This window comes from Lissotriton vulgaris, chromosome 7 (genome assembly GCF_964263255.1).
Source record: "Lissotriton vulgaris chromosome 7, aLisVul1.2, whole genome shotgun sequence".
Taxonomy (NCBI): domain Eukaryota; kingdom Metazoa; phylum Chordata; class Amphibia; order Caudata; family Salamandridae; genus Lissotriton; species Lissotriton vulgaris.
In genome coordinates, this window is record NC_141695.1 from 1,667,516,341 (window position 1) to 1,667,528,503 (window position 12,163).

Below are 12,163 nucleotides of genomic sequence, written 5' to 3' on the forward strand. Positions count from 1 at the left end.
CCACTTTGGAGACTATTTTCTGCCTTTCCCATTACAATTAAAGTCACAGCTCGAGGGGCGTGGCCAAGATGGCGGGGTGAGCGGACGCTTCTTCCCGCAGCTCCTCCGGCCCGACTAGGCCCGAGCCCTTTTTCGTCAGCTTCTCTCCCCCCGCTGAAGCTCAGCGGCTGAGAGACGGGCGGCGGAGACCCTGGGGCACACATTGATGCTACTTTGGCCCCGATCGCTCCGGCGGAAGCACGCTAAGAGACCGATAGCCGGACGGTGGAGCGCCTTGGAGGCGGAGCAGAGCGGGGCGCTGTCCGGGTGCCTCGGCTGGGGCCTGGTGCTGATGTCTAGCGATCTGGAGTGGAGCTCGCCCCGGCACTCGACGGGGATCGTCAGAGGGACAACTGCTGTGTGACATCGCTGAGCGAGGACCCTGCCGTGTGATCGTGGTGGTGCTTGGACTTTGTGCGGGCCCCGGCCCCGTGGCCAGTTGGCGACAATGCCTAGGATTGGAGCCAGGTCTACTGTTTCTCTTCTCTAGCTGGACGGCCCTGGATAGAACTTTCCTCTGTATACCTGGCTCTTAGAGTGGCCCTGGTGGCATCGCCGGGCCTGGACGATCTGCCCGGCCCCGCCCAACCGCCATCTTGTCTTCACGGCGACGGTGACGCAGCCCTCCTTCGGTGTCGCTTGAGGCCGTCTCCTACACCTCTGCTTTTGCACAGCTCTCCCTTCCTGCGGGACGCGCCGGCCGGGGGTTCCCCTTGCGGGGGTCTCTGTTGAAATTTTGGCTGGGCACCGAACGGCCCTTTGTGACTGGATTGGCCCGCCATTTTGTCATCTGTGGCGCAGGTCCCCTGGTGTCCCTATCTGGCCGGGCGTTCCCTCTGGAGGGGCTCTACCGAACGTTGGGGTCTCATCGAGGGCCGAGCCTACTGCAGGTGGCCGAAGCCAGTGTTCCTGCCTCAGTTGAGTGCGACAGCATACGGGGCACGAATGTCCGGAAAAGGAGGATCGAGGAAGGGGGATCGCACCCTGCCGGACATGCTTAGCAGGGCCCAGCAACAGCGAGACAGGGCGCAACCGTCTCCGGGCTCTTCCCGGGCTGCTGCGGACCCGACCGGGGGTGAGCCCCCCGTCACGAGGTCCTTCATGGAGGAACTGTTCAGCTCGCTTAAGGCTGACTTCTAGACGCTGAAGCAGGAGGTGGCCAGTGAAGTACGCGAGGTCCGCAGGGAGGTGGAGGGCCTCGGCGAACGGATGGAGACAGTGGAGGCGGCGGCCCAACGTCGGGATGACGAGATTGTCCATTTGCAACAGGACGTTCTCCGTCTCAGGGAGCAACATGTTGAACTCCAAGCCCATAACGAGGACCTGGAGAACAGGTCGAGGAGGAATAATATACGGGTACGGGGTGTACCGTCTGCAGATGAGGGAACAGACCTGGTGGGCTACTTGCAGGACTTCCGGGAGATTCTGGGAGAGGCCGCGGACTTCCCGATCCGCATCGACAGGGCCCACAGAGTCGGCCGACAGCGACAGTCGGCGGCACCTCCGCCGGACATCTTGGCCTACCTCCCTGACTTTCCGGTGAAGGAGCGCATCATGTCCGAGGCCCGCAGGAAACAACCATTGACGTTCCGAGAGCGTCCAGTGGCGCTGTATCAGGACCTGTCTGCCATCACGCTACAGAAGCGCAGGTCCTTCAAGATTGCAACCGATTTCCTGCGAGAGCACGAGACACCGTACTCCTGGGGGCATCCCTTTCGTTTGATATTCCGCTGGAACGGGATACTGCATCAGCTGCGCTCCTTGCAGGATGTCTGCGGCGTCTTGGGTCTCACGGCTACAGAGGAGGATAGAGCAACACCGTCCTGGAGGCGCTCGGATAGAGGAGGACGACGGCGGTCGGCGAGGAGGAGATCAGCGGCGAGCGCTGGGCGACCTGACTCGCCCACCATCAGAGCGGACATGGCCAGCGCTCTGAGAGAAGCGGCCAGGGACTCGGCCGCCACGAACGGTGTGGCCTTGACGGCGTAGACTCACTCCGGGGGGAGGTGGACATAGCTTCTTCGGTGCCAGGTTTGGGGGTCGGAGGGAGGGCCGGGGGGGAGCGGGGAGAGCGAGTGGCCGGACGTCCACTTTTGGTACTTTCTGCAGACTTGTCCGTTTTGGGACTTGACTGGGACAATGGGTTGTTTGTGTGGGAATTTGGCTAGTTGCCATTGGTTTGTTTGGGGTGGGGTTGGGAGTTGTTATGGGGTTGGGAAGGAACCGTCCGGTATTTCATATGTGAACGCTTGGTCCTATTTTGCCTGTCCTGCGCTGCTGCCCTGCGCCCCTCCCCCGCCAGCTGCCTGCCCGCGGCATAGCATCTCCAGACTCTGGGAGGTATGTCGTCCCTGAAGGTGGTGACCCTTAATGTTAAGGGTCTGAATAACCCTGTAAAGCGAAGGGCGATTTTGTCTCTGCTGGAGGGGACACAAGCTGATATATGCCTCCTGCAAGAAACCCACTTGTCCCGTGATTGTCACAGAATGCGCTCTGCCAGGTTTCCCACCCAGTTTTTCTCCTCTGCTGCATCCAAGACTGCGGGGGTGGCTATTCTGCTGTCGAGCTCCTTCAGGGGGGAGGTGTTGTATAAATTTGCTGAACAGAAGGGGAGGCTTTTGGCATACCGCCTCCGCCTAGGGGACACGTCGTTTACTATTGGCTCCTTATATAGCCCGAATGACCATCAAGAACGCTTTTTAGATTCGGTGAAGGTGGACGTAACTGCCTCCCCGATCGTCATGTCATACTAGGGGGTGACTTAAATATAGTCTTTGATTCTGCATTAGATAGATCAGCGCAGCGATTCCCGCAAACTGGGGAACTTTCCCAGGCCGGGAAGGCCCGAATCACCGACATGGATTTGCATGACCTTTGGCGCACCCTCCACCCTACAGATAGGGATTATTCCTATTACTCGCATGCGCACCGGACCTACGCACGGTTGGACTACTTTTTGGTTAGCGGACCGATGCGTGCCGCTGCTACGGCAGCGGACATTGGGGTCCTGACACTGTCTGATCATGCGCCGGTCGTGGGCACGTTTGCGTGGCCGACGACCTCCCCCTCTCGGGGGGTGTGGCGCCTTAGGGACACCCTTCTGCACAAAAAAAACAGTTGTAAAACATATTGAGGAGGCGTTCCAGGAATACCAGACACACAACAGTAACTCAGACACTTCATTGGCGACACAGTGGGCGGCGCTGAAGGCGGTTCTCAGGAGGGAATTCATCTCCATCTCCTCGGCGGAAAATAGGGAGCGGCAGCGTAAGAGGGAGGAGCTGACTTCCCAGGTCCGGGAGCTGGAACAGGTCCACCGCCGTACGGGAGCTCCAAGGGTTTGGAGGCAGTTGAAGGCTGCCAGGAAGCTCCTGTCGGCGCTGGACATGGACAGGGCGGAATACGCAGCGTTGCGTCTGAAACATGCATTCTACACAGGGGGAGATAGGTGTGGCAAACTCTTGGCACATAGGCTTCGTGTCGTGCACCAGCGTAACGTGGTGAAGGAACTCTTGGGTGCTGACGGGGTGGCGGTTGCTGGTGATGCGGCAGTGGCGGAAACTTTTTGTAGTTTCTATGAGGCGCTGTACGCCGGGGAGCCCCCCTCGTCGCGGGATGCCGTGGAATATCTGGAATCCATGACCCTTCCGGCGCTGGACCCCGCTCAGGCGGAATACCTTGAGAGCGATATCCATGTTGAGGAGGTGATTTCCGCGATAGCCAGACTTAAGCATGGAAAAGCCCCGGGCCCGGACGGTTACACGTCCCTGTTTTACAAAACCTTCTGCCCGGTTGTGGCCCCCATCCTCGCCCGGCTGTTTAACTCCTTCTCCGAATCAGGAGCCATCCCACCGGATCTCCTGAGAGCGACGGTCTCAGTGATCCCGAAGCCTGGGAAGGACCGGGCCTTATGCGGCTCATATAGGCCCATCTCGCTCCTGAATGTCGACCTCAAGTTGTACACAGGGATTCTAGCGTCCAGGCTGGCCCTGCACCTCCCGGGTCTAGTTGAGGCCGACCAGGCTGGCTTTGTGCCTGGCAGACAAACTGTCGACAATACTAAACGAGTAGCGCACATTCTGGAGAAGGCCTCGCGGATCCCAGGCGAGCGGATGCTGCTGGCGGTGGATGCCGAGAAAGCCTTCGACAGGGTTCACTGGCCTTACCTCGAGCAGGTGCTCAAGAAACTGGGCATCGGTGATAAATTCTGCTCGATGGTTTTCAATTGTTACAGGTACCCTTCAGCGACGGTGAGGGTCAATGGGTGCAGCTCCCGTAGTTTTGCAATCGAGCGGGGCACTAGACAGGGGTGCCCACTTTCCCCACTCCTCTTTGCTCTTTACATGGAGCCGTTTGCCCAGAGGATCCGCCAAAACCCGGATGCGATCGGGATCAAGATGGGGCAGTATGTTCACACGGTCAGTCTTTATGCGGATGATGTCCTGCTGACCCTGGACGATCCCAGGAGGTCCCTTCCCGCCTGCATCCACGAGTTGGATGCTTTTTCGCGAGTGGCCGGTTTTAAAATGAACATGGGCAAGTCGGTGGCTCTAGATGTGTCTCTGGCTGCGGATACTAGATGGGACCTTCAGCGGCTCTTTCCCATGCAGTGGTCATCATCCTTGGTGCCATAACTGGGGATTCTGCTGGCGCCGACGTTGCCAGAGATGGTAACGGCTAATTACGCCTCTCTTAGTAAGAAGATCAAGGAGGAGCTTGGCCGCTGGAGCAAAAGCCTGTTGTCTTGGCTGGGCAGGATTGCTGCGGTCAAGATGACGGTTCTGCCCCAGATTCTATACCTTTTCCGAGCCTTGCCGCTCCAGCCTCCAGTGGGTTGGATCAGGCAGACGCAAGCTGACATCGCACGCTTTGTCTGGCATGGCCGCAAGCCGCGGATGAAGAGGGTTCTCTCCACGCTCGCCACGGAGGCGGGGGGCCTCGGTATTCCGGACCTCCGGAAATATTTTCAGGCGGCGCAGTTGCGCTACCTTGTGGAGTGGAGCAGGTGGGAATCCGATAAGCACTGGCTCTTTCAGGACCAGGCGGTGGCAGGGCGAACCCTCCAGGAAGTTCCATTCTTGCGCCGGGTTCACCGCCCCCCCAACCTTTACGCTTCCTTTGTCACGCGGGTTCCCCTGAGGATGTGGGACACAGTTTGTGAGGTTCGGGAACTCACCACGTTCCCCTCGCCTTTTACGCCAATAGCGGGTAATCCCGATTTCTCCCCTGGGATGGAGCCGGGCGCTTTCTCCCACTGGAGGGCGGCGGGCTGCCGAGCGCTCTTTCAGATTTATGGGTCGGAGGGAGTGGTCCCCTTTCAGCAACTTCAACAGGAGTTCCAACTGCCGGAGTCGGATAGACTGCGATATATGCAGGTCCGGCACTGGGCGCTTCAACCCCAGGTGCGGGACACCGCTGATCGTCAGATAACACCATATGAGCGGTGGCTGGTGACCCGCACCTCCGATGCTAAACTGATCACCGATCTCTACAAGTTCTTACAGCCCCTCCGTTTCACTACTATAATCCGGGCAGGGAACGATGGCACAGGGAATTGGGTAGGACACTTAGCCATAAGGAGTGGGACCAGATTGCACACCGGGCGAGACACTCTGCATATCACACTGGCCTCACTGAAACATTCACCAAGGTGTCCACATACTGGTATTACACCCCAGAGAGACTGCACGAGATGAACAGGCATATTGAGAGGGAGTGCTGGAGGGGTTGTGGTCAGGTGGGGACCCTTTCACATATTCTTTGGGATTGTCCCTTGTTGGCCGCTTATTGGAAGGAAGTTCTTGATGAGGTTGATCTGCATTTTGAAATCGAATTACCGCGCTTTCCGGCGTATGTATTGCTGGGCCTTCCTAATGGCCTGATGTACCCGCTGAAGTCCCGCAGGGGCAGGCAAATCGCGATAGCGCTGGACTCAGCGGTTCAGAACATCCTAATCCACTGGCGCACCACCACAGTCCCCTCCATCACTGGCTGGTTGCACAGGCTCTGGCATGTGTTGGGTATGGAAAAATTGTCACTCACGGTAGCGGGGGAGGTGGACCAATTTGATGAGCTGTGGCAACCCTTTCATTCGCTTTTAACCACGGAATTTAGGGAACTCACCTGTCCGAGGTACCTCAGGCTTCTAAGGTTGACGCCACCGGTGATTTCAGCTGACTAGGAGGGGCAACGGGGCTGGGCTCATGGAGGGGGGGGGCGCGGTGGGAGGGCAGGCAGTGTTATTAGCGGTACATTGGACGGGGGGGTGGGGGGGAGTTGGGGTGAGTTGGGGTGTTTGGGGGGGGGGGTTCTAGGGGATGGTGGGTTGGGTTTCTTTGTGTTATTGCTTATTTCTTTCTGCTCAGACTGATGGTGTTGACTATGCTCAGATTGGAGGTGTTGCTTATATTTAGCTTTTCTCATTTGCTGTTGCTTCCTTTTCCACAGCGGACTAGTCCACCGTCGCACTCATAGTGTCATGCTCATCTTCTTCGCTTGAATGTATGTAACCCTAACCCCCTGCTCCCTCTCCCTATGTTTTTGTCTTAATAAAATGCTTTAAACCTAAAGTCACAGCTCGACAGAAAAATGTAACTTGCAACAAAGCACCTGTTGATCCAAATGGTCTGCTCACAGATCTCATTTCTTCTATTACTCTAGACCTAATTGTACTTTTGCCAAGCCAGACAAAAGTACAATCAACAAAAAGAAAAGATAAACATTGGTTTTCCAAGGAATTTTCTCCATAAAGTTAAAACTTCACAGAATTGCACACATGTGGCTTAAAGCATATGCCACAGATTTAAAAATGTAATTCCTAAATAAATATAAGGATTATTACAGGCAGATCAAACAGGCCAAACAAGCTTATTTCTCCCTGGGCTTACATACTGCCCCTAAGTTTTCCATAGAATGTTTTAAACCAGTGAAGGAGGGACAATCTCCTAAATATGGCCAAGCTCAAATTATTCCCGCAGCTAGTCTATGTGACAATCTGGCATCCTTCTTTACTAAAAAGGTGAAAATATTAGATATAAAATTAAGACAGAACCCATTGCCAGACCTTGCAATAATTCCAGAAGTGATACAACAGGATATACCAGGTGTGTTTTGACAAGTTTTTCAAATTTCAGAATTCACCATAAGGGATACAATTTGACAAAGTCCTCCATCTGCTCCCACCCTTGTCATTTGCTTGCAAAATTAATGAAAAAATGATCATTAGGTATGTTCGTCTTATTTTCTCTAACTCACTTAAAACTGGCATAGTAACCAAAATTTGGGAAACTGCTGTTGATAAACCACTACTAAAAAATGCCTCTTTACACCATACAGATCCCAGCAACCACTGGCCATTTTCCCTCCTCCCTTATTTATTTAAACTGTTAAAGAAACTGGTCTGTCTACAACTTCTTATGACAAGCAGCCTGTTAAATACTTAGATGACCTACGAAGGAAGATGGGTGCCTTAGGCCAAGGAGCCTTGGTTCTGGACCTCTCAGCCGCATGTTACACAATCAACCACAATATCTTGTTTGAAAGACAATGTGAAATAGGGCTTAGGGGACTGTGGGCTGATTTTGGCCTGGGTTATGCATATCTACAAACTACCTAAAATTAAACCCTGACGAAACTGAAATACATTAACATCACCAAAACCAGTATCAGGGATTTGAACTGGCCAGCTAGAATGTGGCAACCACCCGTACCTTTGCTTTCAGCTGGTAACTTAGGAATCCACCTCGACTAACCATAGCTCCTCTACTCAGCTAATGTGACAAAACTGTTTTGTTTCGTCAAATTAAACTGTTTCAGAATATCTTATCGCTTTTAGACAAAGAACTAAGAATATCAATGCTCTAATCCAGTCAAGGTTAGACTACGGCAGCTCAGTCTGGTTGGCTGCACCTAAAAATGTTTTATGGAACTGCAGCTAATCCAAAATGCGATGGTTCAACTACTTTGTGACCAGAAAAAAAAACAAGATGCAATTACCTTAGCCAGGAATAAACTAGATTTGCTACCAGTGCAAGATAGAAACCTTTTTTTAGCTTTATCCATTATACACAAAGCTGTCATGCTAATACCCCCTCTTTAATGGCCTAGAAATTCTCCTGGCATCAACGCTACTAGATGCCTTTGTTCCAATGGAAAGTTCTTCCTGACATTCCCCAGAGCACGAACTTCCACTTTCGGTGATCAAGCTATCTCAGAGGCTTCAGCCAAGTTGTGGAGCACCCATCCAGTTCAGGTATGGAAAGAATGCTCCCTCATAATTACTGGAAATCTGTAACACCTTGGCTGCGGCGCGAATTCCGCCGCAGTGCTGGACATTCCATTCCTGGGCATGGTTCGGACGGCCCCGGACATCGTGCGCACACGCCCACGGTGACTCATGACGGCCAGGGGCTGTCATGAGCACAGAAGGGGTTAAAAAGATATCACTTTAAGCAACACTGACTTCACACAGCCACTCAATCAATCTTACAGAAGCACCCGCCAAGAAACCTCTGTTGGTGAATGAATTAAACATCAGAAAGCTCTCCCACCTTTCAGACGTTTAGCATATATCGTTCATTTGTAGTAAACAACCTATTTACACAAACCATAAACAGCTCACGTTTGCATGGGAACGTTTCTCTAGTTATTCTGCCAGCAAACCACAATGTGCAGAAATGAGTCAAACCTAACCAGTGGTTTAAGACCCAAATGTCAGACTATAGTGCAAACCAAAACATCACTTTAGGAAAAATAAGTTTACACTCCCAAGACACATCAGACATACATATATTTACATACAAGTAGGGTATATTAGATTGAAATAATCAGATTAGCAGATACTGTAAAACTTGGCAACAGGTACTGAATGTCTAATGAGTCAGGATACAGTGGTCATCAATGCTACTCAGGGTGAATCGGGTGTTGGAGAAGCGAGCAAACCCATCTCGGTATAACCAGGCCTTGAGCGGGATGTACTGAAAGCAAGCAACATACAGGTTGTTAATGAGACAAACCTCCTGTCTACATGGATAATTCAAAAAGTGTCTCTCATCCTACCACAAACCCAGCAAGAGCCAAACATGGATTAGACCAGGCAGTTAGGAATTTGTAGGACTTTTTTAGGAATCAAACTTCCTTGATGCTCCTAGACCTCAATTAACAATGCTTGAATAATGTTGGCTTTTCCACAGGTCAATGCTAGATTTTTGTAAAGGTCAATTTATGTGATGGGGGCCCCGCAGGGCCTCAGAAAACTGGACAGATCTTAGTTTCGAACTGCAACAGTTCACATCCGCAGGCAGGTCTCTGTTCAAGATGTGCCCCATGCAAACAGTACATTTTAGCATTGTACACAAATACAAGAACAGTCAATTCACCTTTAATTATGTAGTTCATGCTGTGTAATCTGGCTGAGCAAAGACAGACTAGAGCCCACGGCCTATTGACAAAAAACCTCAGTGATGAGGGGTCAAGATTACCATGGCTTGAAACAGAAAGTGTTCAAAATGACCCCAATCTCATGAAGAATACCTTCTGTAAGACAGCCCCAGCCTAATCACCCTGTCTGAAAATTACATGTTTACTCTTTGAGAAACAATCTGATGAATGCACTCAGGAAATTGGCTAAACTCTGTAAAGCTTCAAGACTAAAACACCCTCACACTCTCAATGACAGCAAAATACCAATACACAGCATGACAGCAAACACCAGTAAGAAACCCCGGACTCTTACAGCACAGGCTCTTGTTGCTTACTTACAGAGGTGACCAACACGTACACTCGGAGGTCAAATTTGCGTCCTGTTGAAAAGAACAGAAAGAGGTTAGCATTCTTACCAACACTGGACAGGGTACATTGGGAGAGGAAAAGTAGTAGGGAGAAGAAAACTGTTGATGGGGAAATTTAAGAGGGGTGTGCGAAATAACCTGCACGTAGAAGGAAATAGGAACACAGAAGCTTAGTGGTTGACACGCAAAAGACATTATCGCAATCACCCTGACCAACAACCCGATGGCCTAGGAACCAACTTGCAGACTTGACCAACTAGAGTGATTACTAGCACAGTTGCGCCATATGCTGCTGCGAAAGGCTCCTCAGGGACACCAGATGATTAGTAAACAAAAGCATGTGAAGACTCTATGTTAGGGAGCAAAAGGATACTCCAGGGTAATATTGTTTTACAAATTATGGACCTTCCATAGATTCACAAACCTTTTAGAAAAATTACCAGGATGAAATGACCATTTTACAACAGAACTGCATATCTTGAAATACCCAATACTGGTGACATCATGACTACTGCCCAGGCACTCTTTTTATAGGGTCAATTAAATTGAAGGAGGCATTTATCTTACTGCAGTGGTGACCTTTTCATCAGCCAATCACAGCTGGATCACTATTGCAGTATCCCTGCTATAATGAAAAAGTGTTTCCATACCTTGAATATATGCTATAATAATAGTGCAGAGGCCCAATGTTTTTCTTGGGAGCCGCTGTTTCTGAATGTTGAAGTTACCAAAAACCACAGCTGCCAAATCATGATTGTCTTCATATTTTTTCTTGCATCACCCTAATCTTCCATGTTTCACTCTTTCAGGATTTTTTCTATCCCTCCTTTTAGGTCTTGCCCACAGAAATGCATATTGTGAATTATACCAATATTTACAGTGGGTTTTAGGTACAGGTAACCATTGCTTAGAGTTATTTGGCTGTGGCTAACGGCTAGGGTGGTCAATCTCAAATCTGGGGAACCAGTTTCGAGTCTCTGCAATGACGCTTTGGGCAAATCATTTACTCTCCCTGTGCGTAACAAAAATGAATGTGTCCATCTGTAACACAACTACTACTCCTATAAAGCACTCTGAAACCTACGGGGTAAGTTTGCGCAATATATCAAACTCCCAAAAAAAAGAAAATGGTTTGCTTTTTATTCAGTGGCTTTTCCTCCTTTTCTTGGGTGTGTCCCTCCCCAGAAGCATATCTCCCTTACCATCCTTTTTGATTGGATGACTTGTATACTTCCACAGCCTGGAACTACTTTTTTTATTGTCAGTACATGTCTTTTCTTGCTCTCGCCCCAGTGGTTTGCTTCACATGTAGCATCCTGGTTATACTGGCCTTGTTGGCGCTAAAGAAGAACACGGACACCAGTGTTATTAGGTCAATGGAGTGAGGACATATGCGCACAACTCCTGTTTATTTGCAGGGTCACCTGATTAGTGATGCCTGTGAGACGATGTGGGTGAAATGTAGGGGGAAGCCTACTATGAGAAGGGGCTGTACAGTGATATGTTCTGATGGTGGTTGAAAAAAATGAGAAGCCAACAGGAAAAAACAAAACAAACAGGTAATCACTGCAGGTCTAAACAGCAGGCCATCAGAGGGCACTATCCCAGCGGCAAGAGAATGTCGTCGCTCCAGTTCATGTCGCGTGGTGTCCATTGCAAAGCTTGCTTCCCCATTGATTGTGTTGCTTGATTCTCCAACCACTGCCTTTGACGTACTTTGAAACTTGTTGATGAGTTTCTGGAGCCTTCTTCTGGGTCTCCTTTGAATCTTTTATACTTCAGTGGAGCAGCTCCAAGCCCATCTCGTGGGTGAAGAGACACCTTGGACATGTCACAACAGGAATGGAGTAGGCTGTATAGGTGTTGCATGTGTGTGCATCTGCAAAACTGCTGAGAAGCCACTGCAAAGTCACTTGTGGAACACATTGATGGAATTAGGTCATGGTCCAGGCATGCTGAAAACTGTATCTGAACACTAGTGGGGTAAGCAGTTTGAACATCAGTCATCTGCTTGTTGCTTCCGAGTGCCACAGACGCTTGCAGAACTGCGGCTTTAGCACTGAATGTCTGACTCCAGTCAGAATGTGAATCGATGTGTCGTTGGTAGCGGTGATGCACTTCTTCGAGGCAGGATGGCGTCAACAGTTGTGTCACTGAGGAGCAACAAGAATGTCTGGATCCATTACTAGGTGATGGCAGGGTCAGCTGACTGGATGACACCTAGGACAGTAAAGCTGTAAGTGAAAGGTTAACAAATGTTAACATTACAAATGAAGGTTTGTGACTTTGATTTTAACTTCTTGACTATCGAATGCTTGTCCATGGAATTGCGGTGG

At 50.7% G+C, this 12,163-nt stretch overlaps 1 protein-coding gene across 1 annotated transcript in view; it reads right to left on the reverse strand.

Moving 5' to 3' along the window:
* TTLL9 (tubulin tyrosine ligase like 9) overlaps nucleotides 1–12,163 on the reverse strand; it is an 80,658-nt gene that overhangs the window by 13,593 nt on the left and 54,902 nt on the right. Inside the window, exons 8-9 of the mRNA XM_086932682.1 lie at nucleotides 9,799–9,839; nucleotides 8,927–9,014 (exon numbers count right to left, since the gene is read on the reverse strand). Coding sequence (XP_086788808.1) covers nucleotides 8,927–9,014; nucleotides 9,799–9,839 — 129 coding nt within the window. The remainder of the gene's footprint in view (nucleotides 1–8,926; nucleotides 9,015–9,798; nucleotides 9,840–12,163) is intronic.